Raw genomic sequence first — 27432 nt, 5'->3', positions numbered from 1 at the left:
CTTCCTCCATCCTCCCTTGCCTGCTGGTAACCACAAATCTAATCTCTGTATCTATGCATTTGTTTGTTATTGTTGTTGTTGTTTTAATCTTCTACTTATAAGTGAGATCATACAATTTTTGACTTTCTCCATCTGACTTAATTTCACTTGGCATTATATACCCTCAAGGTCCATCCATGTTGTCACAAATGGCAAAATTTCATCTTTTTTTTTTTTTATAGCTGAGTAGTATTACATTGTGTATATATACCACATCTTCTTTATTCATTCATTCCTTGATGGGCACTTAGGCTGTTTCCAAGTCTTGCCTATTGTGAATAATCCTTCAATGAACATAGGGGTGCATATATCTTTTCACATTTGTGTTTTTGGGTTCTTTGGATAAATACCCAGCAGTGGAATAGCTGGATCATATGGTAGTTCTATTATTAACTTTTTGAAGAATCTCCACACTGTTTTCCATAGTGGCTGCACCAGTTTGCATTCCCACCAGCAGTGTATGAGGGTTCCCTTTTCTCCATATCCTCTCCAACACTTGTTACTTGTCTCATTAATTATAGCAATTCTGACGGGTGTGAGGTAATATCTCACTGTAGTTTTGATTTGCATTTCCTTAATAATTAGTGATGTTGAACATCTTTTCATGTGCCTGTGGGCCATCTGTATATCTTTTTTGGAAAAATGTCTGTTGAGATCCTCTGCCTATCTTTTAATTGGTTTGTTTGTTTCTCTGTTGTTGACATGTAAGAGTTCCTTATATATTTTGTACATTAGCCCCTTATCAGATATATGGTTTGGAAATATCTTCTCCCAGTTTTTAGGTTGCCTTTTCCTTTTGTTGATGGTTTCCTTTGCTGTGCAGAAGCTTTTTAGTTTGATATAGTCCCATTTGCTTATTTTCAAAGCGTGCTTTTTTATAGCCAATTTGTGCACGGGCAACTTTATAGTACTTATATCTATTATTCAACATTAAAGAAGTTGTAAACATTACTGAATAATCAGGCTTATTAATTAATTAAAGAACACCTGGTAAACAAGCCTTGGAGGAAAAAACCCTTTTCTTTGTATTTTCCAACACTTTCAGAAGCCCAGAGGCGAGTCACAACTCTATGAGCTATTCAGTGTACAGAGCTATACTGAATTGAGAACAAACATCCACATTTCAAGGCCTCTATTAAATCTCATAATGCCAGGCGTAAGTGATTAATTTCCCCCTCCTTCTCACTGATAGTCTCCACTGTGAATAAAGCTTCTGTTTGTAGACTAATCTGTCACTCAGTTGTCATGGTATAGTTATAATGGGAACATCCTTCTTTCTTTATGCATCTTTTCATCCTTAAAAGAACATATTCAAAGAGCATTAATGGTTTAGATAGTATTACAAGTGATTTAAGTCATTTTTACATATAGCTTCTGTAGTTGCTTTCTGAAGAGGCTGTATTCTGACATTCCTTTAAGAAGCCCTATAAAAAAATTGCTTTTCTCTTAAGTCAAACTTCTTTGGCAAGAAACTGAATTCATTAAGTAGCTCCCCAAAATAAGATTCCTACCTCCATTCACAGGCAGAGACATTATAGAACCCATTTCATAAACTTTCAAATTCCTATATTACGCTCATAGAATCATGGTTAAACACAGGAACTTTCTATTTGAAAATTTTAGTTGTGTGTGTATGTGTACACACAGTATCTCCTAAGTACTGCACAGAGGCAGCCCTGTTTGCTAAGGTCCCAAGTACAGTTCAGTTCTCTGAGGAAAGGCAGTGCCAGCAGCCACATGCTTCATTTGACTCTGTCCCAGATAGTTCTTGACATGTAAACGGCTTTTGTTTATCAGCAAGGATTTCAAGGAAAGGTCTCAAGGGCACAAACTCTATGGAGGGACAGCTATGGACTTAATGAATTTCTTTCTAAAGACTTAAACTGAATTCCCTCCAAATCCACCTTCATAGTGTTAAAAAAAAAAAATCCAACAAACACCAAAACCCAAAAATGAGACTGAGAAGATTGTTGCTATTTCTATCAGCTTTAATTTCATCATCTTCACAGACTATCCTGCCTCCAGTCTCCTGAAGCCTTCTTTGGGCAACCTCATACTGCGACTCTCTGGCTGTCTGATCCATTCTTTAGAAAGAATCATCCAATATAACAATGCAGAAAGGCCACTAGTGCTCTATTTGCTTCCTGACCCTTTACTCCTACTGTTCTCAAGGAATTCAGTCTGAGACCAGGGCAGAACATTGCTTCAGGTGGCCTGTTTCTTTCTCACTAGACAATTTTCATTATCATCTTCTTGCTTGTATGTTTTTCTACAGTAAAATAAAACATGTCCACAGGCTTGTGTCCTGCTAGAGCTGTGAGCCTTGTGAGCCGGGATGGCACCCAGGAGAGTGTGGAAGTTGCTTCCATCTCCTGGGCTGTCCCATGACCCCAAGCTTAAGAGTTGTGGTTACCTTGTCTGTCATGAGGGACCCTCCTCAGAGCCCATCGCAGACTCTCTTACCTCTCATGCTCTTTGGTACCATATTAACAACTTCACAAAGGAAAATCTCTCCTAACACAGTGGCAAGGCTTCAAGAGTGAGAAGAAACCTAGAGGTAGAAACTATCTGTAAGGCTCTACTCACCACTGAACACTAAGTGCTGAAGGAGAGATGACCACTTCCTTAGACACACCAGCATTTAGCAAAGTGCATACAGAAGATGCCCCAGGAAATAAACAACTGAGGTGTCAAAGCCGAAAAGCAGCCAGGCAATGCGCAATGGACTCTACCACCCAACACCCATTTCTATCACCTTGCACTAGCCACTGCCACTGAGGTCATCTACTGCTGTAAGCATTCAGCCTGATCCACAATGTCACTCCTTGGCATCCTAAACATTAACAGTGGTCAGGTTCCTACTGGAATGGCTTCCCTTATCTCCCAGTACCACTGCCACTATAGCACATGCTTGGCTGTGTCACTGCTGCAACAACAGGTAGGAATGAGTGGCACATGACTAGGGGAATAAGAAGCCACAGCTGGAGGAGCTACAGTGAGGTAGAGGGAAGAGGCACGATGAAGGGCATGGAAACTGGCTGGACTTGAGACGGGGTCCATAGGCTAAAGACTAGTAATCAAGATTCATTCAGTTCTAGGCAGAACTCAGGGTCAAAAACTAGATGGCATTCTGACAAGAGTATCTTGTCTTGTATCAGACATGAGAACAGGGGTGTGGATCAGAGTCTTGAGCAGGATGGAGCCAGTCATTGTATGAATGGTTTAGACTAGAGACAAAGTGTATGTGATGGAAGAACCAAGAAGAGAAGAAGGCAAAGGAAAATAAGTTGTTAGCAGCACAACTTCAAAATTAAGGAATCAGGAGCTCTGCTGAGGTTGAAGGGGCCAGGCAAAGCAAGAAGAGTGGCAAGCACCAAGAAAGACCTAGATAACAGGTCTCTGGCCTAACCTTTGGTAAGATTTCTGTTGCTGGAGGATCTGCTGATTCTAGAAAGCGTAGAAACAAGTAATTGGGAGCACCTGGTTGATGTTCAGAGCGTAGGTGAGAGAAAGCTACAGCAGACCCTGTTCAGCTAATAGAGCGAGACGCATGGGGCCAAACAGTGTGTCCATAGGGGTATTTGAGCCCAAATATGACACTGGAGATGGCCACTCGACAACTACAAAGATGCTCAGCATGCTTCAGCCCTGTTCTCAAATGAAGTCCCCTTGCAGAGGGATCACACTTGGAATATGGAGATAGCATGTCAAGGTGGAAAGAATGTGGACTTTAGGATCAGATGGAGTCTGAAATTCAATTCTGTCTCTCACTAGCTGTGATTCGGGGCAGGTTACTTAACTTCTCTGAACCTCAATTTCCTCATCTGTAAAATCAGATTGTCAGCAGGTTTTCTACTAATAGGTTTTGTCATGAGGTTTTCTAATAATTAAATTAGAGGCCATCTGTACTGCACTTAACAGAATACTTGGTTCAATAAGTGATAGCTATTATTCTTACAAATAGCTGTAGTAGTAGTATGCATGGAAACATTCCTTATATAGATGGTCAATAATAATAATAATAATACCACTACTATGAATAATAGTATAAGCAGCCTCAGACTTAACAAGCTAATCTGTTTCTGGTAACACTCGAAAGTCAAACCACGCTAAATTAAGGGTTGTTTAGAATGGAATTTTCAGATTTACCCTGAACTCTGTCACATCAGTAAGTTGGGTTCTACACCACACAAATCAAACCATCACATCTTTTCCCTCCCTCCCTCCCTCCCTCTCTCCTTTCCTCCACTCACTTATTATCAGCATTGACTGCACCATTCTAGCAATCACTTGGTAGCGAGTCAGCATTGGTAGAGGTCGCAGTTCTTAGGAAGTGGTAAACACAAGTTATGGTGGTTACCATGGAGGGTGGTGAACACGAGGAGGGTAAAACTTTTTAAAAAGCAGGACATGGTAATCCACAGTTGCATATTCTCACAGTTGAGAGTCACGTGCATTTGTTTAGTGATTTATAATTCTTATATATAAGCTATCTTATTCGACTTCAAAATAACTCTAAAGTAAACAAGACAAACGTTGTAATCTCTGGCTTATGGATAAGGAATATGAAGCTCAGAGAGGTTTTGATCATCTACTCCAGGTCATGCACTTGAAATGGAAGAACCAGGCTAGAACCTGGACCTTTGGATTTGTAACTCGGTGCTTGTCCACTATAACTGTTCTATAACCTGTGGTTTATGCAATAGATGCATTTATTTTTTAAAAATCTATTTATAGTTGATATTTTTCTCACTTGATAGAAAGCTCTGATTTCTTAGAAACGTAGCTTGCTTCTGAAATGGTTTTATTTTGTTAATTTATAAGTATAGAATTAAATTATATTTATAGAAAAGTAATCTAAAAATGGATATTTACTATTACTCAAATTGATTTTCATGTCTCCTATTTACTTTTAATTGAAAATAATATGTGTACTCTATTACGGTGGAAAATATTTCCTTTCAAGGACTACTAAATTATTCAGTTTATTGCCCTCAGAGATAAATTATTCATTATAAAAAATGTTTTGATGAGTAAAATCATATGATGCTTATTGTGACAGTTTGGGGTTCTGTGGAGCTCCATATTTTAATTTTCTTTTTAAATGGCACTTTTTTTCTCACGTCAACAAAATAATTCAATTCTCAGTGAAAATAAATGTATTTTATTAAAAGCTTATGTTCTTTAACATATATTATATTAAAATGGGCCAGCTACAGAAATCTACTGTGGATAATATGTTGTTCATCAGCCAAGGTGACAATTCTAGCTCAGCAGGCAGTTCACCCAATTTTAAAGTCTTTAAAAGTTTGTAGTCTGGATTTCCAGCAATACTAGTCATTAGGACACACCATACAAATTTTTCTACATACAAGTCAACATCTAAGCAGATATATTTGTACCAGCAGCTACCCTTTCATACTGCTTCATACCCCCTGTAAATTTTACAGTTTTATATACACACTATATATGCATATAAATTTATATATATATGCATGTATATTTTAATTCCTTTCTCAGAGTAAATCATCTTATACGTTTTGTTCCCAAAACAAATTTTTAGTACAGATTTCTTTTTTAAAATATGAAATCCTTAAGTGAAATAAACTTTATTTGTTAACTGGGAATGATGCTTTGTTCACCGAAAAAATGGATTTAGAGAGGCAATCTTCAAGATAAACGAAATGAAAGAAACTGACTAATCCTTCCTAGTCAAGGAAACAAAGGCTTTCCATCTTATTCTTTGGCTTTTCGTTTTATCATATAAACACGATCACTTACCAAGTGGCAAAAATGCAAGACGGTTTCCAGCCATGGAGAGCTCATTGAGGCTGGGCAGCTGGCAGAGATGGCGCGGCACACACCATAGACGATTTCGGTCCACAGTGAGGTACTGCAGAGAAAGGCACAGGTGAAGCCTCTCGGGTAAAGTTAGCAAACGATTGGTAGAAATGTCTAGTGTCTGCAGCTCCTTCAAATCGCCAACCTCTACAACCAAAATCAAAATTAAGATAAATTGCATCCTGATTAAATTAATTATATTAATTAAGTAAAATAAATCAATACTGCAAAAGTTCAACCAAATAAAATCAGTAGCTGAAGTTATTTCCATGGACGGGAATGCTGAAGCACAGGATTTAGGTCTAGTGTGCAAATCCAATCTAGGTAGCTGTCTTTAAATTAGCCTGCCAGAATTTTTTTAAACAGAGGAAAGCGCTGGCATGGAGAAAGGAGAGACACAAAGTGGCAAATCTGAGCCAGCAGTCTGTTCCTACGGCTTCTGCTTTTGATGAATCAAAAGTTGTTGCTAGGGTGAGAAAAAGAACAATTACAGTCACTTAAAAGGTACCTGGTTTTTACTACTTTTGTGATTTTACCTTCTATTAAGTAGATAGCAGAAAAAAAGAACAATTACAGTCACTTAAAAGGTACCTGGTTTTTACTACTTTTGTGATTTTTACCTTCTATTAAGTAGATAGCAGGAGACTTAAAAATATGTTAACAGTATCCCAGTAAGTGCACCTTGTTCATAGGAACTAAACAGAAAATTTCTGGACTAAGAATCAGGATGTCTTTGGAAATTTTCACCATGGTAAAGAATATAACAACAAAACGGAATTAATGGTAGGTAACATTTTTCGAAATTGTCCGGCCATGGAGTTCACTTTTTAAAAAAACCACTCTAGGGGCCAGTCTGGTGGCGTAGTGGTTGGGTTTATGCGCTCTGCTTTGACGGCCCGAGGTTCGCAGGTTCAGATGCCAGGCGCAGACCTAGCACGGCTCGTCAAGCCACGCTGTGGCAGCATCCCAAAACAAAGTAAAGGAAGACTGGCACAGATGTTAGCTCAGGGCCAATCTGCCTCACACACACAAACCGCCCCCCCCTCAAAACCAAACAAACAAAAACCCCACTCTAAGTGTACATACGCTATGAAGATTTACTTTAATTCCATCCAAATAAAATCCTTCCATTTACTCCAATATTCCTTCATTATTGACGTCTATAGTTGTAATCTGTTCCATGGTGAGCACAATTACGCCCTTGTCATATACCAAATCACCCAGTCTGAGGTTGGGAAGTTCTTTACAAGGTACCTCATCCTCCCCAGGGAAAGTCACCATGAAGTATCTGTGAGCGGAGGAAGTTCTGCTAAGCAATCTCTCGGGGAGGGACATTTACTCTGTCCCAGGACACTACATTCCACTCCAGGCTCCACAGGAAGCACCACGCAGGACTAGACTAGTTCTACATCATGCAACTTCCAAGCTGAAGACCACTGTGAAGCCGTCCTCTCTCCTTCCTAATCCTGACCCTGTTCCACCAGCCATTCCTCTCAGGTCAAGGTTTCCCATGCTCCCGCCACTGGACTGCAGCCCTCTGGGCACATTCTAGTTTGTTCAGGGCTTGGATTAGTATTGGCAATATCTTCTCTATTAGACAGAAAATCTTCAGCCCTCTTGGATGTCCAATTACACAGATTAGTTTTTCATATTGCTACAGACCAGGGGTTGGCAACTATGGCTCACAAGCAAAATCTGGCCCATGGCCCATTTTTGTACTGCCTGCAAGCTGAGACTGGTTTTTACATTTTTAAAAGGTGGTAAAAAACAACAACAAAACCAAAAATAATATGTTACAGAGACCATGTGTGGCCTGCAAAGCCTAAAAATATTTACTATCTTGCTATTTATGGAAAAAGTTTCCCAGTCTTTGTTAGAGACTGTAAACAGGGGCATTTTTAATAAATATTTTTTTAATAAAAGTAATCCAAGAGCAAAATGCATGCATTTCTAGTTATTTTTATAGTATTACAAGGGGTTTATGCTAGGAAGTTCACACTTTACTGCCCAATTTCCCCAATACTGAACAACTATGTACTTGAAGATAGGTAGGATTCAGTGAACAGTCTGAATCTTACTGGGAGTTTTATCTATCTAAACCCAAGTGATGCACATGGGAGTTATTTTCACTCTTGGTTCCGTTAGCACAGTATTTCATCTACGTAAGTCTCTCTGCCTATCTATTTCACAAACAAAAAAATTGCTTCTCAAATTTGGAGTGTGTAGGGGTGAGGAAGTTGAGGAAAGAATCATCATGTTTTGGAATTTAATAAAAAGAAACAAGAAACCTTTCTGACCTCACTTTATAAAGTGATTATAGGAGTGAAATGGGACGACAGAAGTGCAGCCAATCAGTTACACACCACGGGGCCAGGTGTTGAGAGAAGAATGAGACATGGTCTCTGCCACTGAGAATCACAATACATACAAACAGACAATGTGATAGGAGCTCAGAGAAAGAAGAGTTAGATGAGGGGTTGGAAAAGCTTTTGCAAAATTTATTGAAGGAGACTCAAACTTGACTAGGTCAAAAGGAAAATGGATACAAGGTTCCTAACGGGATGGGTGTGGGAGCGAAAACTTCAGGGAATGCATGAAAGTGAAAAAATAAATACAGCATGCACGATGGTCTATTTACACCAATGGCAGAAGAGTCGAAAATAAGTTCAACAGAGAGGGCTTGGTGGAGACACGGATGAGAATAAACACAGGGTAAAGAAGCCTGGACTTACTGTAGTGAGAACATGACATCTCCTGAATATTCTTGGAGGATGAAAGGACTCTTTTACAAAGGTTAGAATGGTAAATATGCAGAAAGCAATGAAATGAAAAGAGCGTGTAGGCTGAGACAAAAAAATACACATTTGACTAGAACAGAGGGACTGTGATGGAATTTAAAGGTAAATACCAGAGATACTTCAAGAAAAGCATCAGGTATGCTTGACCGGAAATGGAAAATAGTGAAAGAGGAAAAAGCCAAAGATAAAGTTTCTAGACTATTACACTCTAAGTATGGTGATGCCAATGCTAAAAACTTAATTTTTCTGTAGGAAAAAAATTAAAATTATAACAACACTTCTGAATTGCAGTATCTATAAACCACTTATTTAAAGAAATTTGAAAAATCCATCAAAAGTCAATGGGGGCAAGCAAAATAAATTACTTTCATCATTATTTCAAAAATAATTAAAAGTGTAAGAGTGTCTTGACATGGCTGCAAAAATTCCTGAGACCTGCAATTGCCCACCATTTTAATTCAGCATTGCCTTATTGTACTGTGAAATGGGGGAATAATTATGTAATTATGATTGTAATATTTCCCTAATTTGATAATTTACTTTCTGGAAAGGTAACAGATCAATATTTACACTTTGCTTTGTCAGATATACTTATATCTCAGATATTAAAATTAATAACACTTTTGACAAAGAAAGGGATATGTAAACTGTCAGTATCAAAGGTCAAAGGACTAAGGAATGGGAAGGGGAAAGAAGCTGACATTTCTTACTTCCAATATGTGATGAATAAAAGACATTTCATTAAATCTGAAACAGGCAGAACTGCATATATTAAATGAACAAATGTAACAAAAAAACATTATTTTTAGTAGCTTAATATACACGCCTTTCATTTGTTAGAAGAAACTTGAGCTAATTATCATTCCAATTAAAATACTGAGTTGAATACTATCTATAATATGGTTGGAAAATTAATGATTTTGTCATACTATGAAAGTATTTGGGAAAGAGAGAAATAAAATTAAATAGCTTCTCAGGTGGATTCAATTAAACATAATTTTCATGACCATTTTATAACAGGCCACAATTCTAAGATTTTATATGGCATCTTTATTTCAACAGTCAGTTAAAAGATATACTTGCTGATAAGCTCAGGCAATGGAAAGTACATTTTTAGAAAGCAATAGAGTCAAACAAAATTTATCTAAGGTTCTAACTTAAATGCAAGAAACAGGAAATAAACCCGGGGTAGCAACGCATCAGGCAGGAATAAAGAAACAGAGTTCAAAGTGTGGGCTCAAGTTAAAACTGGGAAGCTATCAGCCAAACATAAATCTAGAAAATTTGGTCAAGTCTGAAACTTGCACTGAAGCCAAGACAACAGGATGCTCTTAAATAATTCTGCTCCTCTTCCTTCACCCTGAAGATCCAAGTTTCCTGCTTATATCATTTCTGTCAGCCTGAAAACTTCTGGCATTTCTTTTAGAGCAGGTATGCTGGCAACAAATTCTTTTAGTTTTCTATTATCTGGGAACGTCTGTATCATTGTAATTCCTGAAGATTACTTTCATTAGACAAAGAATTCTGGATTGGCCATTCTTTTCTTTTAGTCCTTTACAGATGCTGTCCCACCATCCTTCCATGGGTCCAAGGAAAAGTCCACAATTATTTGAATCATTGTTTCTTTAGGTGCCTTCAAGATTTGTTCTTTATCTTTAGTCATTAGCAGAATGATTATGATGTTATCTGTAATGGCTTTCTTTGAATTTATCCTATTTGGGGTCTGCTGAGCTTTTTAAATCTGTAAATTTATGTCTTTCAGAAAATTTTCTAAGTTTTAGCCATTATGTCTTCAAAATTAAGAGTTGTTATATCCAAGTAAAGAGAATGGACTATTACTTTTCTACTTTTAATGTCTTTAAGATATGCATAACTGCTGAAAGCAAAAATCATAGCATTATCTGATATGGTTCTTAATACATAAAGATGTACTACTTATGATACGTATAACACAAAGGTCAGTGGGGGAAAGTAAAAATAGTTTCAAACTAGATTTTGAAAAACGTATAGTGTAACTTGTAAAGCAATAACTAAAAATAAACACCAAAAAAAAGGGATAAACCCAGAAAGCCAATAAATGAATTAAAATAGAATACAAAAGTATATTTAAATAATTCCAAAACAAACAGGAAAGAGGGAACAAAGAAATAAAACTAGATGTTACAAACAGGAAACTAATAATAAAATGGTAGGTCTAAATCTAATGAGATCAATAATAACATTAAAAGTGAATAACCTGAGAATACCAATTAAAAGAAAGAGATTACTAGATTCAATTTAAAAACAAGACCTTGGTATATACTATCTAAAAGGAATGCACTTTAAATATAAACACATAAATAGATTAAATACAAAATGAAAACATATGCCATGCAAACGATGACCAAAAATAAAGCCAAAACTTCCAGTACGACAGAGTGAGGAGGATGCCAAACCCCCTGCCCAAATAGCAGCTATAAAATTACACAAAGGCCAGCCTCATGTCCAAGTGGTTAAGTTTGCATGCTCTGCTTCGGCAGCTCAGGGTTTCGCTAGGTTGGATCCTGGGCGCAGACATGGCACCACTCATCAGGCCATCCTGAGGCAGTGTCCCACATAGCACAACCAGAGGGACCTACAACTAGAATATACAACTATACACTGGGGAGCTTTGGGGAGAAGAAAAAGAAAAAGGAAAAAAAGAAGAAGACTGGCAATAGATGTTAGCTCAGGTGCCAATCTTTAAAAAAAAAAATTACACCAAATTATCAAAAACAACCTTTTCAGCACTGTGGAAATTGACCAAAGGTTTTCAACAAATGGAGGAGCACTTATTCATGAAAAACTACTGTACTTCAGATAAGAAGAGCAGAAATCTGTGGCATGTTTGCTTGGAGCAGCTCCCATCCTCCCACCCAGCTTATTTAGTACAACAGTTTCAATATGGCAGGGCAGGCTGCAAACAGCCAGCAGCTTCACTGCTGGAAGGGGCTGACTTGAGTTGGAACAAAAGATGAAAAATCCACACCCAGCAGTGTCATCAGTAACAAACAGCAATCTTGGTCATAAGCGAACGTGGGAGGCCAATGATTTTATGAGACTGAAGGGTGTTCCAGGTAGGGGCAGAAAATGGAAGGGGCAGATAAGTCAGAAATTTGACAAGGAGGGATAGAATATGAAATAGTTAGAAAGACATTTGACAGACTCTCCACATATCCCAGAGAGACAGGAGGTGGTAAGAAAGCACAGGGAAGACCAGAGAGGGCTCAAGCTACTTACACAACCCAGGTTCACAGAGAGCTTGTATGAAAGCACAGAGGAGAAAAGAGAGGGCCCAACACAAAATAATAGCCAGGGAAAAGCTGGAAACTGCTGAAATGTTAAAAGTGTTTCGGGCTCCACACATAGATCCAATGCAAGAGGATAGAAACTTTACTAGCTTAGGGTATTCAACCACTAAGCTATGCAGACACAGAACAAATCCTAAAAAGCTAGGCTTAGAAATTAAAACAAAAATAAGAGAAAGAGAGGAAAAAACCAGAGACATCAATTGGCACGCAATGTGGGGAAATGGATTTCTTATTTTTAGTCCAGGTAAATTACTAAAAAAATAAATAAATAGCAATAGCAACAATCCTCAGGTAGACAAAAACCAATCAGAACCCAGAGTTGCAACAACATATTTCTAATGTCCAGTTTTTTAAAAAATTAAAAGACATGCAATAAAACAGGAAAGTGTAATCCATACTCAGGAAAAAGTGAGTACATAGAAACTGATTCTAAGCGGACTCAGATGTTGGATTTAGCAGATGGCTTCAAAGCAGCTATAATAAATATGTTGAAAGAACTAAAAGAACAAGTTTAAAGAATCAGAGGGAAGTATGATGACAATGACTCAAAAAATAGAAAACATTCCCAATATAGAGAAATAAGAGAACAGAAATTCTGGAGTTGAAGGGTACAACTTTTGAAAAGAAAAATTCCCTGGAGAGGATCAACAGCAGATCTGAATAGGAAGACAAGAAATCAGTGATAATAATAAAAATTATCCAAATAGAAAACCAGCAAAGACTGAAGAAAAGTGAACAGAATCTCAGAGATCTGTGGGGGAAAATCATTGCACAAACAAAAAGAGAAGGAGAAGAAACGAAAAGAAAAAATATTTGAAAAAATATTAGCTATAAAATTAAATTCCAAATTTGAAAGAAAATATTACTCTAAAGATTCAAGAAGCTCAAGAAATACCAAGTAGGATAAACACAAAGAGAGGGACACTTATACACATCATAATCAAACTGCAAAAGCATAGAAAAATCTTAAAAGCAGCAAGAGAAAAATGACTTTTCAAAAAAACCCCAAAATACCAAAAAAAAAAAAAGGCCTGATTTCTCATCATAAACAAAGGAAGGCAGAAGGCAGTAGAAGGACATATTCAAAATGCTAAAAAGGAAAAGTCTATTAATTAGAAATTCTATATCCAGCAACACTATCCTCCTAAAACAAAAGCAAAGTAAACAAAGACTGAGGGAAATCATTGCTACGAGACCTGCATCATAAGAAATTCTAAAGGAGACTTCTGGCTAAAAAGAAATGAGACCAGATGGCAACTCAAGTCCAGGGAAAGGAATAAAGAGCACCAGAAATGGTAAATACATGAGTAAATACAAAAGATCCTATAAATTTATCATTTTCCCTTTTCTTCACTTCTTTAAAAGATACAAGATGATTTAACCAATAAATATAAAACTGTATTATTCAGGTCATAACATAGATTCAATTAATATATATGACGATAATAGCACAAAGGAGAGGAGAAGATATGGAGCAATATTGGAAGTAAAGTTTCTAAAATTTACCAGAATTCTTAGTATTAATCTGAAATAAATGGCAATAAGTGAAAGGCTTATCATAATTCCCTAAAACACTAAGAAGATAACTAAAAACATATAGCTAAAAAAGCTGACAGAGGAGTTGAAATCATGCACTAAAAATGTTTATTTGTAAGGCCATAAAACAAGGCTTTGTTCTGATTTCTTGTGTAGTGGTTACCATGAGGTTGGTATAAAAGATCTTGCAGATGAGAGAGTCCATTTTCTGAGAGTCTCTTACCTCCATTAGCCTAAGCAGGTCCCAATCCTTTCCTCTTCCTCACCTAAGTTACTGCCGTCACAAACTATTCTGTTATGTTCTGCAAGTTTGTGATTAAAATGAAGTGTTTACAGTTATTTTTGATGCTTCCTTTCCCTTTATCTTTAATGTTATAATTGTTTGCCAACCTGTTCTGACAGAGAGCTGTAATTTTCAATAGATTTTGTCTATTTACCTCCTTGCTCAAGGCCTTGCGAATCTTTTCCTTTTTGTTTCAGGTATGAGGGTATTCTTGATAATTTCTTGTGTGGGGGGGGGTTTTGTGGTGATGAACTCCCTCAGCTTTTGTTTATCTGGGAAAACTGTCATTTCTCCATCACATTTGAAGCATAATTTCGCTGGATAGAGTATTCTTGGCTGAAAGTCTTGGTCTTTTAGTATTTTGAATATATCCTTCTACTCTCTCCTAGCCTGTAATACTTCTGCTGAGAAGTCCACTGAAGATTATTCCTTTGTAGATTATTCTCTTCTCCTTTTTACCCTTAATATTTTTTCTTTGTCGTCGACCTTCGCCAGTTTTACTAATGTATGCCTTGGAGAAGGTCTTTTTGCATTAGTTCTATTGGCTCCATTTACTCGTAATTCTAGTTCTTGCCCTAAGTTTGGGAAGTTCTCAGTTATTACTTCTTTGAACAAGCTCTCTGTTCCTTTCTCCTTCTCTTCTCCCTCTGGAATACCTAGAATCCTTATGTTCCTTTTCCTAATTGAGCTGGATATTTCTTGGAGAATTTCTCCATTTTTTTTAAAGTCTTAGTTCTCTCTCCTCCACCTGAAGCATTTCTATAGTTCTGTCCTCTAAATTACTAATTCTGTCCTCCAAAGGTCAGCTGTTCTTTTAAGGTTTCTACATAGATTTTTATCTCATTCATTGTGTTCTTCATCTCCAGCATTTCTGTTTGGGTCTTTTTAGAGTTTCAATCTCTTTGGTGAAGTATTCCTTTGGCTCATTAATTTTATTCCTGAGTCTACTGAATTGTCTTTCTGAGTTTTCTTGTAACTCGTTGAGTTTCTTTATGATAATTGTTTTGAATTCTCTGTCATTTAGATTGTAAATTTCTGTGACTTCAAGATTGGTTTCTGGAGACTTGTCATCTTCCTTCTGATCTGGAGCATTACTGTATTTCTTCATGGTGTTTGATGAAGTGGACCTTTGCCAGTGCATAGTGGTAGTATCTTATCACAGATTCCACCTGCCGCCACAGAAGTAGGGGGTGGGAGTGGGCAGAAGCTGTGATTTCTGAACCCATTGCAGTCGCTGGAAGTTGTGCTGACAGGGCTCGTCTGCATCTGCCCACTGACCACCGATGCCTGGCAGTTCACACATGCAGGCGCAGGCACTCTGGTGTGGATCTGCTGCCCTGGCTGACTGGCCGAGCTGGTGTGCCAGGCAGGAAAGGAGGGGAGGGGCACTTTTTTTGCACGTGTGAGCTCTCTCTGCACTCACAGGTGGCCTGCATGGGCTGCTGGGCTTGGTGGGGGCATCCACCCAATGGCTGAGTCACCTCAGTGTGGAGTGTTCCTGTGGGCTGGGACACAACTGTGAAAGTGACAGTGTTTGTGTGAGACCTGTCTGTTCCCCCGCCTCCTCTTAGAGTTGTGCACTGGCTGCTGTGCATAGACCCGTGACCCAGATTGCTGCCACTAGAGAGGTGGAGGAGATCCACTCACTTCCTTCTAGTGCTTCCCAGGGATCCAGTACCCCCACCATTAGACATATGACTGCATGGATCCCTCAGTCAGTCCTATTGTGTTGTGTGGGTATCCTCTGTTGGTTAATGAATGTTCTTTTGGTTGTATCTTAGCAGGGAGAGACTAAGGGAACAGCTCACTCCGCCATGATGCTGACGTCCAAAACAAGTCTTAATAAATTTAAGACCAGTTCTTTGGAAAGGTAAACAAAATTGACAAACCTTTAGTTAGGCTCACCAAGAAAAAAAAAGAAGTCTCAAATAAATAAAATCATTAATGAAAGAGACATTACAACTAATAGAACAAAAATACAAAGGATAATAATAGACTACCATGAACAATAATATGCCAACAAATTTGACTACTGGATGAAATGGATAAATTCCTAGGAACATACAGCCTACCAAGGCTGAATTATGAAGAAAGAGAAAATCTGAACAGACCAACTACTAGTAAGGAGATTGAATTAGTAATCAAAAACCTCCCAATAAGCCAAGACCAGGACCAGATAGCTTCGCTAGTAAATTCTACCAAACATTCAAAGAAGAATTAATACCAACCCTTCTCAAACTCTTGCAAAAAACAGAAGAGGAGGGGACATTTCTAAACTTATTTTACAAGGCCAGCAGTACCCTGATAGCAAAATCAGACAATAAAAGAAAATTACAGGCCAATATCCTTGATAAACATAGACACAAAAATCCTCAACAAAATATTAGCAAACTGAATTCAACAATACATTAAAAGGATCATGCACCATGATAAAGTGGGATTTATTGCACAGATTCAAGGATGTTCAAAATTCACAAATCAATGTGATATATCACATTAACGAAATAAAGGATAAAAATCATATGATCATCTCATAGACACAGAAAAAGCATCTGACAGAATTCAACATGCATTTATGAGAAAAGTGAGGTATAGAGGGGATATATCACAACATAATAAAGGCCATATACAACAAGCCCACAGTTAACACCATACTCAACAGTGAAAAGCTAAGATCAAGAACAAGACAAGAATGCCTACTCTTGCCACGTTTATTCAACATAGTATTGGAAGTCCAAGCCAAAGCAATTAGGCAAGAAAAAGAAATATCAGGCATCCAAATTGGAAAAGAAGAAGAAAAACTATCACTATCTGCAGATGACATAATATTATATACGGAAAACCATAAAGACTCCACCAAAAACCTGTTAAAATAATAAAGGAATTTGGTGAAGTTGCAGGATACAAAATCCTGTTGTGTTTTTATACACTAATAACAAACTAACAGAAAGAGAAATTTAAAAAACAATCTCATTTACAATTGTTATCAAAAAGAAGTTAATATCCAGAAGTAAACTTAACCAAGGAGGTAAAAAGACTTGTACACTGAAAACTATAAGACATTAATGAAAGAAAGTGAAGAAGACACAGATAAATGGAGAGATATTCATAGATTAGAAGAATTAATATTGTTAAAATGCCCATGCTACCTAAAGCAATCTATAGATTCAATGCAATTCCCAATAAAATTCCAATTAAATTTTTTACAGAAATAGAATAAATAATCCTAAAATTTGTATGGAACCACAAAAGACCCTGAACAGCCAAAGCAATCTTGAGGAAAAAAATAAAGCTAGAGGAATCACATTCCCTGATTTCAAACTATATTACAAAGCTATAGTAATCAAAAAGTACAGTATTGGCATAAAAACAGACACATGGGGGGCTGGCCCCGTGGCCAAGTGGTTGGGTTTGCGCGCTCTGCTGCAGGTGGCCCAGTGTTTCATTGGTTAGGGTCCTGGGCGCGGACATGGCACTGCTCATCAGGCCACGCTGGGGCAGTGTCCCACATGCTGTAACTGGAGGGACCCACAATGAAGAATATACGGCTATGTCCTGGGGGGCTTTGGGGAGAAAAAGGAAAAAAATAAAATCTTAAAAAAAAAAAAAAAACAGACACATACGTCAATGGAACAGAACAGAGTCCAGAAATAAAACCATATATATACGTGCAATTAATTTATGACAAAGGAGCCAAGAATATACAAGGAGGAAAGCACACTTTATTCAATAAACGGTGCTGGGAAAACTGGACAGTCACATGCAAAAGAATGAAACTGGACCTCTATCTTACATTGTACACAAAAATTAACTCAAAATAGATTAAAGACTTAAATGTAAGACCCGAAGCCATAAAAACTCGTAGAAGAAAACAGAGGCAATAAGCTCCTTGACATTGGTGATGATTTTTTGAATCTGACACCAAAAGCAAAGGCAACAAAAGCAGAAATAAACAAGTGGGACGACATCAAACTAAAAAGCTTCTGTACAACAAAGAAAACCATCAACAAAATGAAAAGGCAACCCACTGCATTGGAGAAAATATTTGCAAATCATATATCTAATAAGGGGTTAATGTCCAAAATAAAGAACTCAAACAACTTAACAGTATAAACCCCAAAAAGTCTGATTAAAAAATGGGCAGGTCTAAAAAGACTTTTTTCCAAAGAAGACATACAGATGCCCAACAGGTGCATAAAAAGATGCTCAACATCACTAATCATCAGAGAAATGCAAATCAAAATCACAATGAGAAATCACCTCACACCTGTCAGAACGGCTATTATCAAAAAGACAAGAAATAAAAAGTCTTGGTGAGGATATAGAGAAAAGGGAACCCTTGTGCACTCTTGGTGGGAACGTAAACTGTTACAGCCACTATGGAAAACAGCATGGTGGTTCCTCAAAAAATTAAACATAGACTACCATACGATCCAATGATTTCACTTCTGGGTATTTATCTGAAGAAAATAAAAACACTAACTTGAAAAGATACGTGCACTTCCATGTTCATTGCAGCATTATTTATAATAGCCAAGAAATGGAAACAACCTAAATGTCTACTGATGAATGAAAGGATAAAGAAAATGTGGTATATATGTATATACACAATGCAATATTATTCAGCCATAAAATAAGAATGCAATCTTGCCATTTGTGACAACATGAATGGATCTTGAATGCATTATGCTAAGTGAAATAAGTCAGACAGAGAGACAAATACCATATGACCCAACTTTTATGCGGAATCTGAAAAGAAAACAAAATAAAACAAGCTCATAGATACAGACAAGAGATTAGTAGGTGCCAGAGGTGTGTGTGGAGGGCAGGTAAAATGAGTGAAGTGGGTCTAAATGTCAGACTTGCAGTTATAAAATAAGCCATGGGAATGCAATGCATAGCATGGTGTCTGTAGCGTATATGCGAAAGTTGCTGAGAGCAAATTTTAAGTTCTCATTACAAGAAAAGAAAATTTTCTAACTACTTTTGGTGATGAAGGTTAAGTAGACTTATTGTGGTGATCATTTTGCACTATATACAAATATCAAATCATTATGCTGTACGTCTGAAACTAATATAATGTTATATGTCAATCACACCTCAGTTAAACAACAACAAAAAATATTTGTTAACACAAAAGAAGGCAATCTTAAAGAAGTACAGAGGAACGAAAAAGATACAGGTAATGTAGAACACACATGGCAAAATGGCTGATATAAATACAACCAGATCAACAATCACATTAAATGCCAGCAGACAAAACAACCCAATCTAATGGGAAAAGATGTCAGAATGCATAAAGAACAATATGCTCTCTGTAAGAAACACACTTTATATTCAAGTGTCAAATAGGCTGAAGGTAAAAGGATGGAAAAAATATATACCATAGAAAAAATAACCAGAAGAGAGACAGAATGGCTGTATTCTTATCAGAAAAAAATAGACATTAACACAAGAAATATTACAAGAGACAAACAGAATCATTTCATGCCAGTAAAATGATCAATTCTTCAGGAAGAAATAACACTTATAACTATAAACACACCTAAAAACAGAGCCCAAAATTACATAAAGCAAAAACTGACAGGACAGAAAGGTAAGGTAGACATTTCAACAATGATAGAGATTTTAATACATCATTCTCAATAACTGATCGAACATCTAGACAGAAAATAAGCAAAGATATAGAAGACTGTTATCAACCACACTGACCTAATTTGACATTTACAGAACATTATAGCGGAATGCACATTCTTTCCAAGTGCACATGGTACACTCTACAGTACAGACCATATGCTAGATCAGAAAACAAGTCTCACATTTAAAGGGATTAAAATCATACCAAGTATGTTCTCTCAACAAAATGGAATTAGATTAGAAATCAACAACAGAAAGAAATTGGGGAAATTCCCATTATTTGGAAATTAAACAAAACACTTCTAAATAACCCAAGAGTAAAAAAATCACAAGGAAAATTAGAAAATGTTTTTGACCAAACTAAAACAATACAACATATCAGAATTTATTGGCTACAGCTAAGAAAGTGTTTAGCGCAAAATTTAAAGCTTTAAATGCCTATCTTAGGAAGGAAAGTTTGATTCCTTACCTAAGCTTCCACCTAACTAAACCTAAAGTAAGCAGAAGGAGAGAAATAATACAAATTATACAGGTCCGATGAGGTGGATGAAGGCTGGGGTACACAGGGAAGAAGGGAATCTTGGGGGCTGTTGGAACTCTTCCATATTTGATTGAGGTGGTAGTTACCCAACTCAAAAGGCTGAATTTTCCTGTAGGTTAAAATGCAAAATGAAAACAGTAATACAAAAATTATTTTCAAAAAATTCTTCCCAAAAGTTAAAAATAAAATATATATTAAAGCAAAATTTTAAAAATTCCATATACTGATTATCTGACATTAGAAATAGGTAGAATAACTATTCTTGGTATAAATTCGCATAATTTAATCAGTTTCTTAGCTGTTCTTATTTCCAATAATATCTTACTTGAATTTTCCTGAAGACTTTTTTCAACACGGTATTATGTTTCTTTTTAATGAAACTGTCTATAATTAATTTTATCTTTAATAAATTTAACATTAATGATATCTTCAAAGATATATTGCCATGTCATCTTGAAATTACTGTAGTATTACTGAAGTCGGGTTACAAGGCATCTCTTGGGAATACTGGTAGAATCCTACTGTCTTCAGCTGGTCTCCTTGTCTCCACACCACTCCTCAGGAAGTCAACATCAGTTTGTATACTTATTTCCTTAGTGCACCTAGAATAATCCTAACTTCACAGTTGTTTGCATTGTTTACTTTTATGCTAAATATACAATACCTTAAAACTTTTCAGCTACTTATAGAATATCCTGAAGATGATTTCATTATTGCCACATAGTAATTACTTACACTAAACATAAAAATAACATTAGAGTGGCAATTTCAAAAGAAAAAACAGTAAGTCTCCTTTAAATCATCATTCTCTGCTGATGTACAGCAATCTAACCTAAAATTTAAATGGGACTGGGAAGGAAGCCACCCACTCCTGGCCAAGCCAGTGACCGCAGAGAGTCAATAACAAGGCTTGGTATTTTGAAGCACTGGCTTTTTCCGGTACCACTAAAAACAGCCCTAATTTGAGCTCCAAAGCACACCAGGTTAAGGAGAGCATACAGAGAAACAGAAGACAACGTTGCAATGCCAAACTCCATTCCATACAGTAAGTGTCCCTCTTTGTAATCATTCTTTGTCTCTTGATTGGGCTGTGGAAGGTACACACTCTGGTATGTAGAATAGGTTCAAACCATAATTCTATTACTTATCAGTTGTGCGACTTTGGGTTATTTACTCAAATATTTGGAACACCAGTTTGATGTTAAAAAAATCACGTGTTAAAAAAAAAGAGTAACACATACCTCAAGTGATTAAATGAAATATCCCATCTAATTCAAAAATACATGGAAGAAAACAATAAACAGTTATTTCTAATTTTTAGCTCATCATACTATGTAATCTTCTAAATGTAAATTCTGATGATAAATATCTTTTCAATTGATGTTTTTATCACAGAAATAATTATGAACACATTATGTATGTTTGTTATGTCTAACATAGAGACAGGGACTCCTAGGAGGGACAGGTCATTCAGAAAACGGGCAGGACTATCTTCCTTGGTCAAATAAAAAAATTAAAAACAACTCAGATTCAACTGAAATATCAGTCCGTTTTCAAGGAGGGCTAACAACGGCACAGAGATATCACACAATCTTGAGTTAACTGCAATTACCGAACAATGCAACCTCTTAGATACTACTAGTGACAGCTGGGATCAAATCTTAGATATATTCTAAAGTCATAACAAACATCTAAATTAATATTTCCTTAAGAAGGAGTTTAACTTGCTTATCTGACACGAGAATTAAAATCCTTCAACACTGAATTGTCGTACTTGTCTTTTTTAATCCAGACTGATCACTCTGCAAATAAGCAGCCTGTCTGCAAATGGTCTGGTTTCCACGTGTGGGCTGAAACATGCTTACAGACCAGGTAAGGACAGTTCACCCTTTAAAACCTTTTAAATCATTTCTTATTAAAACAACAAAAGTTTATAATAAACTCTTTTCTTTCATTGATGATATGTTATGAACTGGCTAATGGCCAAACAGGGGAACACCACTAGAAGTTGTCATTTCCTCCACAGAGTAGAGACAACCAGAGAACAAAGGCTGTGGAGCAGCGTGATAGGCCACACTGCAAAATATGGACTGAATCTGTCTTCTCTCTGCCTCCACCATTACTACACTGAGCTAAGCACCCTTAGCATTTCTTGCCTGAACTCACCCAATCGCCTCAACTGGTTTTCTTGCTTCCATGCTGGCATCCTTCGTCCATTTTCTACACAGAAGCCAAAATGATATTAAAATATATGTCAGATCATGTTTCTTCCCTGTCCCAAACTCTGCTCTGGCTTCCCACAGGACAGGAACAAAATCTTAAACATCGCCTGACCAGCAATAGGTGCCCTCATCAGCCCTGGCGTGCTTCTCTCATCCACTGCACTACAGTCCAATCACTCTGTCTTTCTGGCCCATGAAAGTGTCAAGTTACTTCTTCCTTCAGAGCCTTTGAATCTGCTATTACCCCTGCCAGGAATGTCCTTTGCCCAACTACTCAAACTGTGGGCTCATGCTTGTCTTCTGGAACTTCACTGTCACATTTCACAATGGCCTTCCTGAACTCTAATTAAATAGAACCCTTTTTCCCAAATACAGCATCCCATTTATTTCCTTCCCTGCATTTACCACTATCTTTGATTATTTTGTTTATTCATTCATTTATCTGCTAAACCTTAGTCTGTGCCTCCCACTAGAAAATCAACTTTATAAAAGCAGGAGCTCTGACTGTCTTATTTATTGCTATATCCCCAGCATCTAGCAGTGTCTAACTCATCGTAGGTGCTCAGTAAATATTCTTTGAATTAACTCACGAATCCCTTAAACTGTCTCACTTATTAAGCGACCACAGACCAGACATGCAGTTGCAAAAGAGCCTCACAATTAATGATTCAAATTTTTTTAGCAAAATTATAACTGTTTTGGAATTTGAGACAACTCACAAATCCTCAAAAAGGAAATGTGAAATCCAAGACTGCCAGAAGTTTGTTGCATATTGAACATAATTTAAGTTTTCCCCGATGCCTTCTAATTATCTGTGTGAAGGCAAGTGATGGGAGTATTCTGTAAGAGAGATTAGTGACGGAAGACTAGCTGCCCACATACCAAATCGCCCCAGACTGTTATGCATTTTCAAACTGCTGTGCATGATTTGCTATAGTTGATACAACTGTAGAGAAATAAATATAATTTACAAAGAATGATTATAAAATAATGTAACTAAAATTTCAGCAAGAGGGGCCAGCCTGGTGGCATAGTGGTTAAGTTCAAGTATTCTGCTTCGGTGGCCTGGGATTCACTGGTTTGAATCCCGGGCACAGACCTACGCACCGCTTAGGTTCGCAGGCATCCCACATACAAAATGGAGGAAGATGGGCACAGATGTTAGCTCAGGGCCAGTCTTCCTCAGTAAAAAGAAGAGGACTGGGGGCAGATGTTAGCTCAGGGCTAATCTTCCTCACCAAAAAAAAAAATTTTTTTGAGCAAGAATTTCAAAAGTTGTAAGCAAATAAATATTGTCCTTCAAGGTCATCAGCAACAAAGTAAATCCAAGGACATATTTTCATTCATATCTTTTAAAATTCCTGCTTTGGAATTGCCTTAAGATCTTGATATAGAATTACTTCATGGATTCTAGGAATCAAATAGACTCTAAAAGGGACAAGGATTTGCCACCACCAATGTTATTGAGAACATGCCTCAAACTCTGAAGGCAAGTCCACAAGAAAAACAATTTTTTAAAGGTTTAAAAAAGATTGGCAACCTCAAAACAACAATATGTTAAATATGTTTGATGACAGCTCAGGGACATTCTTATAGGAATGATGTTTTCTTGTTTTTGGAATTACTTAGAAACTCTATTAGATCTTATTTAAGCTTAAAAACCACAGAGTCTTGTTGGAATAAATGTGTCTTCAAGATAATTAATTTGAAGGATTAACAATGATTTCACTTTACAAATTTAGAATCTGGGTATATTTATTCAACTACTACATCCTTTTCATATATGAGAAGGTGTAACCATACCCATCCAGTTTTGAAAAACCAAATCCATCCCTTAATTTGTTCATTTGATGGGGCAGAAACAGCATGAATTTGGTTCACATCTTAATACATTAAGCTGAGGGTGTGATTATTTGTGGGGCTCAAACAGCACTGGCATTTTCTGCCATCTTCATTCATCACACTCCACTGTAGTTGCATGCTTACTTGCATGAGTTCCCTCCTACGACAGCAGGGGCATCATGTATTTCAAGGGCACCAGGGATGGGTGTTAGGAGATTTGCTCCTGAACCTATATAGCAATTATACAGTTTCCAAGGAATAATGATTTACAAATTAAACATGAACTTATAAAAAACATTTTTAATACCCTTAGTAATATTACTTAGGGTCTTCCAGTATAGGACAAAACTATCCAATATTTTAGGGGCTTGCTATACATTCCCAACTATGAATGTGTAGCAGGTTACGTTTAATAAAATCATGAAGGAGAGTAAAATTAACAATACCAGAAAGCTCACTGAGAAAATCTATTAACTATGCATTTGTCTAATATCAGCAATACACAAGAGGAACACTTTTAAGTTAAGAAAATAAAACTAGTGGGGCCAGCCTCATGGCCCAGTGGTGAAGTTCAGTGCACTCTGCTTTCTCAGCCTGGGTTCACAGGTTCAGATCTCAGGTGCAGACCTACATCACTCATCAGTCATGCTACAGCGGTGACCCACACATAAAATAGAGGGAGACTGGCACAGACATTAGCTCAGGGGTACTCTTCCTCAAGTAAAAAAAAGAGGAAGATTGGCAATAGATGGTAGCTCAGGGCTAATCTTCCTCAGCAAAAAAAAAAAGAAAGAAAGAAAAAAGAAAAACTGGCAATTAAGAATTAAATAAAAAATTATTTAATCATTAATTATTTAATTATTTAATTTCATAAGTTAAATAATATTTAATTGTGAAAGATAATTAAATATTATTTGGACGCTTTAAAATAAAATGGTCTGAAATGTGACATCTGAGAAACACTATAGAAACTTATTTGAAACACTATAGAAACTTATAGAAATACTATAGAAACTTAATTGACTCAAATAGTTATGTCTGGATGTCAAGCTCGCCAATTAATTCCCAATAGAAATTTTAAAATGTTAAAGATATTAATTCAAAAAAGAAAAACACATTGTTTTGACATTTTACCTGGTGCTTTGTACGTGATTAAATTATGCACTAGACTCTCATTCAATGTTTTTCAAAATAAGTTATTTACCATGTATTTACTGGTTATCGAGTAGTCAATTTGGCACTTGAGGTACCTAGCAAGTGCCACTGAGAATACTGCAGATTAGAAAAAGGTTAGAAAAAGCATCTAGCATAAGTATTCTTGCTAAGTGGCAATTATAACATAACTAACTGCTAAAGAGAAATGGCATCTATCTCCTCTTCGGATATATTCTGTCTTTGAAACTTAAAAGCATTTATTGTAAAACTTAGCATCTTTATTATTGCTTTGTGTCAGTACATGGATTACTACTTGGAAAAATCCTTTATCTTCCTCATTCTGCAAGATTCATAGAGACCACACACCCAGATTTTCATTTATGTTATAGGGTAGTGATTGTCTATTTCACAGATTCTTCTAAGTAGGCTTTTTTCCTTTTAACTGAGGTAGCACAATGGAGTTTTGAGGCTTTGACCTGAATGAGACCACCAGGTGTCCATTGTGGGCATAAAACTACTATAATCACTGCCTCAAGAAATAGCATACCATCGCAGTGCCGAATAAAAATTTATTTTTTTATTTTACTACTTATACCTTCATGCAATCCATATTTCACTATCTGAAAAGAACGGTATCGTTATAATGATTGCTTTCATCTCACTTTCCAAACTCAAATTAAAACAGGGAGAACTTTTAAGGAGAAAATTTTTAGTGTATATATGTTTCAAATTGATTCACTCTAGTTACTTCTTTGACATTCCCATAAGAAAAGTAACTACCTTGAAATACAGAAAGTGGCTGATAAAAAGAATGACCTCCACTGACAGAACATTTAGAAACCACTGGAAAAACCTATCACGCCCAACACAAGAATAAAAGTTTAAAAAAAATTCTCCATTAATTAAAAAAATTCCACATTAAATTCAAAATATACCTCTGATTTCTAAACATATACCCTTTATAGGAAACTCACATTATCACTATTAACACGAGAAATTTTACCTTAGAGAATTTTGAATTTGTACACATTGGTTGTAAACCAATCTTAACACAAAAGCAACAAGTCTTTAGATTTATTACCTGCTATTGATTAGAGTTATGGAAGAAACCACCAGCAGAATGAAAACAGAAGGTACTCAATAGGGATTAATATCAAGGGTAGGAACAAAACGGCGATGAAACCGTCTGGGACTTACCCATCACTGTTGATTGGTGAACCTACTAAAATATTTTTTTGGAACTTGTTTTTCAGAGAGCGGGAGAGCCCAACGGGCAGCACCACGCTCATGGAACTGCCATCTGGTTGCTGCTGGGCAACCCTCTTGGAGCTGTTCATGTTTCTGCCAGGGCCCAGTGCAAAGAGCATGAGCAGAAGATGGAAACCTTGCCAGCTCCCCTCTAGCTACCTTGGAACCAAAAGTTCCCTAACCATGGAACTCAACGTGATGTGAAAGCAGTGCACAGAACTTAATAAGCGAGGGGTGTCTTGATCTGTAGCATGCTGGACTTATAAGACCCTTACACTCCCACCATCGAATCAGATTCTCCGAGAGTATTTTGCATAACCACACCCACTCCCAACTCTTTAAAGTCTGTCCCCACTTCCGTTTGGAGAGAGAAATTCGAGCCCTGCCTTCTGTCTCCTTGCTGGTCTATCTTGCAATAAAGGTTTTTCTTCTCTCAAAAGCTGGTGCCAAAGTACTGGCTTCTATGTGCATGGGGCAGCAAGCTCTTGCTCGGTAACGGGCACAGAAATATGTTAACTTCTCATTTTTAAACTTTCCTATACTGTTTAAATATTTATTTCCATGCACATGTATTACTTTTATAATAATACAAAATTAAATTAATCACATGCAAATATGGTGCTTTATCACACACTTTGGGCTTCCTTAGAATAAGTGATGTAACAATTCTAAACAACTGTTACATCTTTCTTTACTAGTTTATTTTGTGTAAGAATGATCACATAGAAATCTGTGATTAAAATTCTAAGAATTTGGGTTTCCTAATGATATTTCAGTTCACTCAAATACAATGCAACAGAAAATAAAAATTTAATCAATAGGTATATACAGTGCTGCTATGCAAATCTATATTGCTGGGGGTCTTACAAGTTCTGTTACAAAATGAAAAAATCAGTTTATACAGTTTCTATTAAATATAAGTATTACATAAAATTGTATGGTGCATCTAAAGAGAACATAT

General features: G+C 36.7%; 1 protein-coding gene across 14 annotated transcripts in view; it reads right to left on the bottom strand.

Moving 5' to 3' along the window:
* The window catches only part of LRRC28 (leucine rich repeat containing 28), a 157035-nt gene that overhangs the window by 52512 nt on the left and 77091 nt on the right, over positions 1 to 27432 (bottom strand). For 12 of the 14 annotated variants that reach the window (XM_023651263.2, XM_070267898.1, XM_070267918.1 and 9 more), the window contains one exon: positions 5821 to 6027. The exons of the other annotated variants lie outside the window; for them this stretch is intronic. In XM_023651263.2, coding sequence (XP_023507031.2) covers positions 5821 to 6027 — 207 coding nt within the window. The remainder of the gene's footprint in view (positions 1 to 5820; positions 6028 to 27432) is intronic. 14 annotated transcript variants of the gene reach the window in all.

The sequence above is a fragment of the Equus caballus genome, chromosome 1, assembly GCF_041296265.1.
Source record: "Equus caballus isolate H_3958 breed thoroughbred chromosome 1, TB-T2T, whole genome shotgun sequence".
Classification (NCBI taxonomy): Eukaryota; Metazoa; Chordata; class Mammalia; order Perissodactyla; family Equidae; genus Equus; species Equus caballus.
This window is presented reverse-complemented; position numbering and strand designations above follow the sequence as displayed.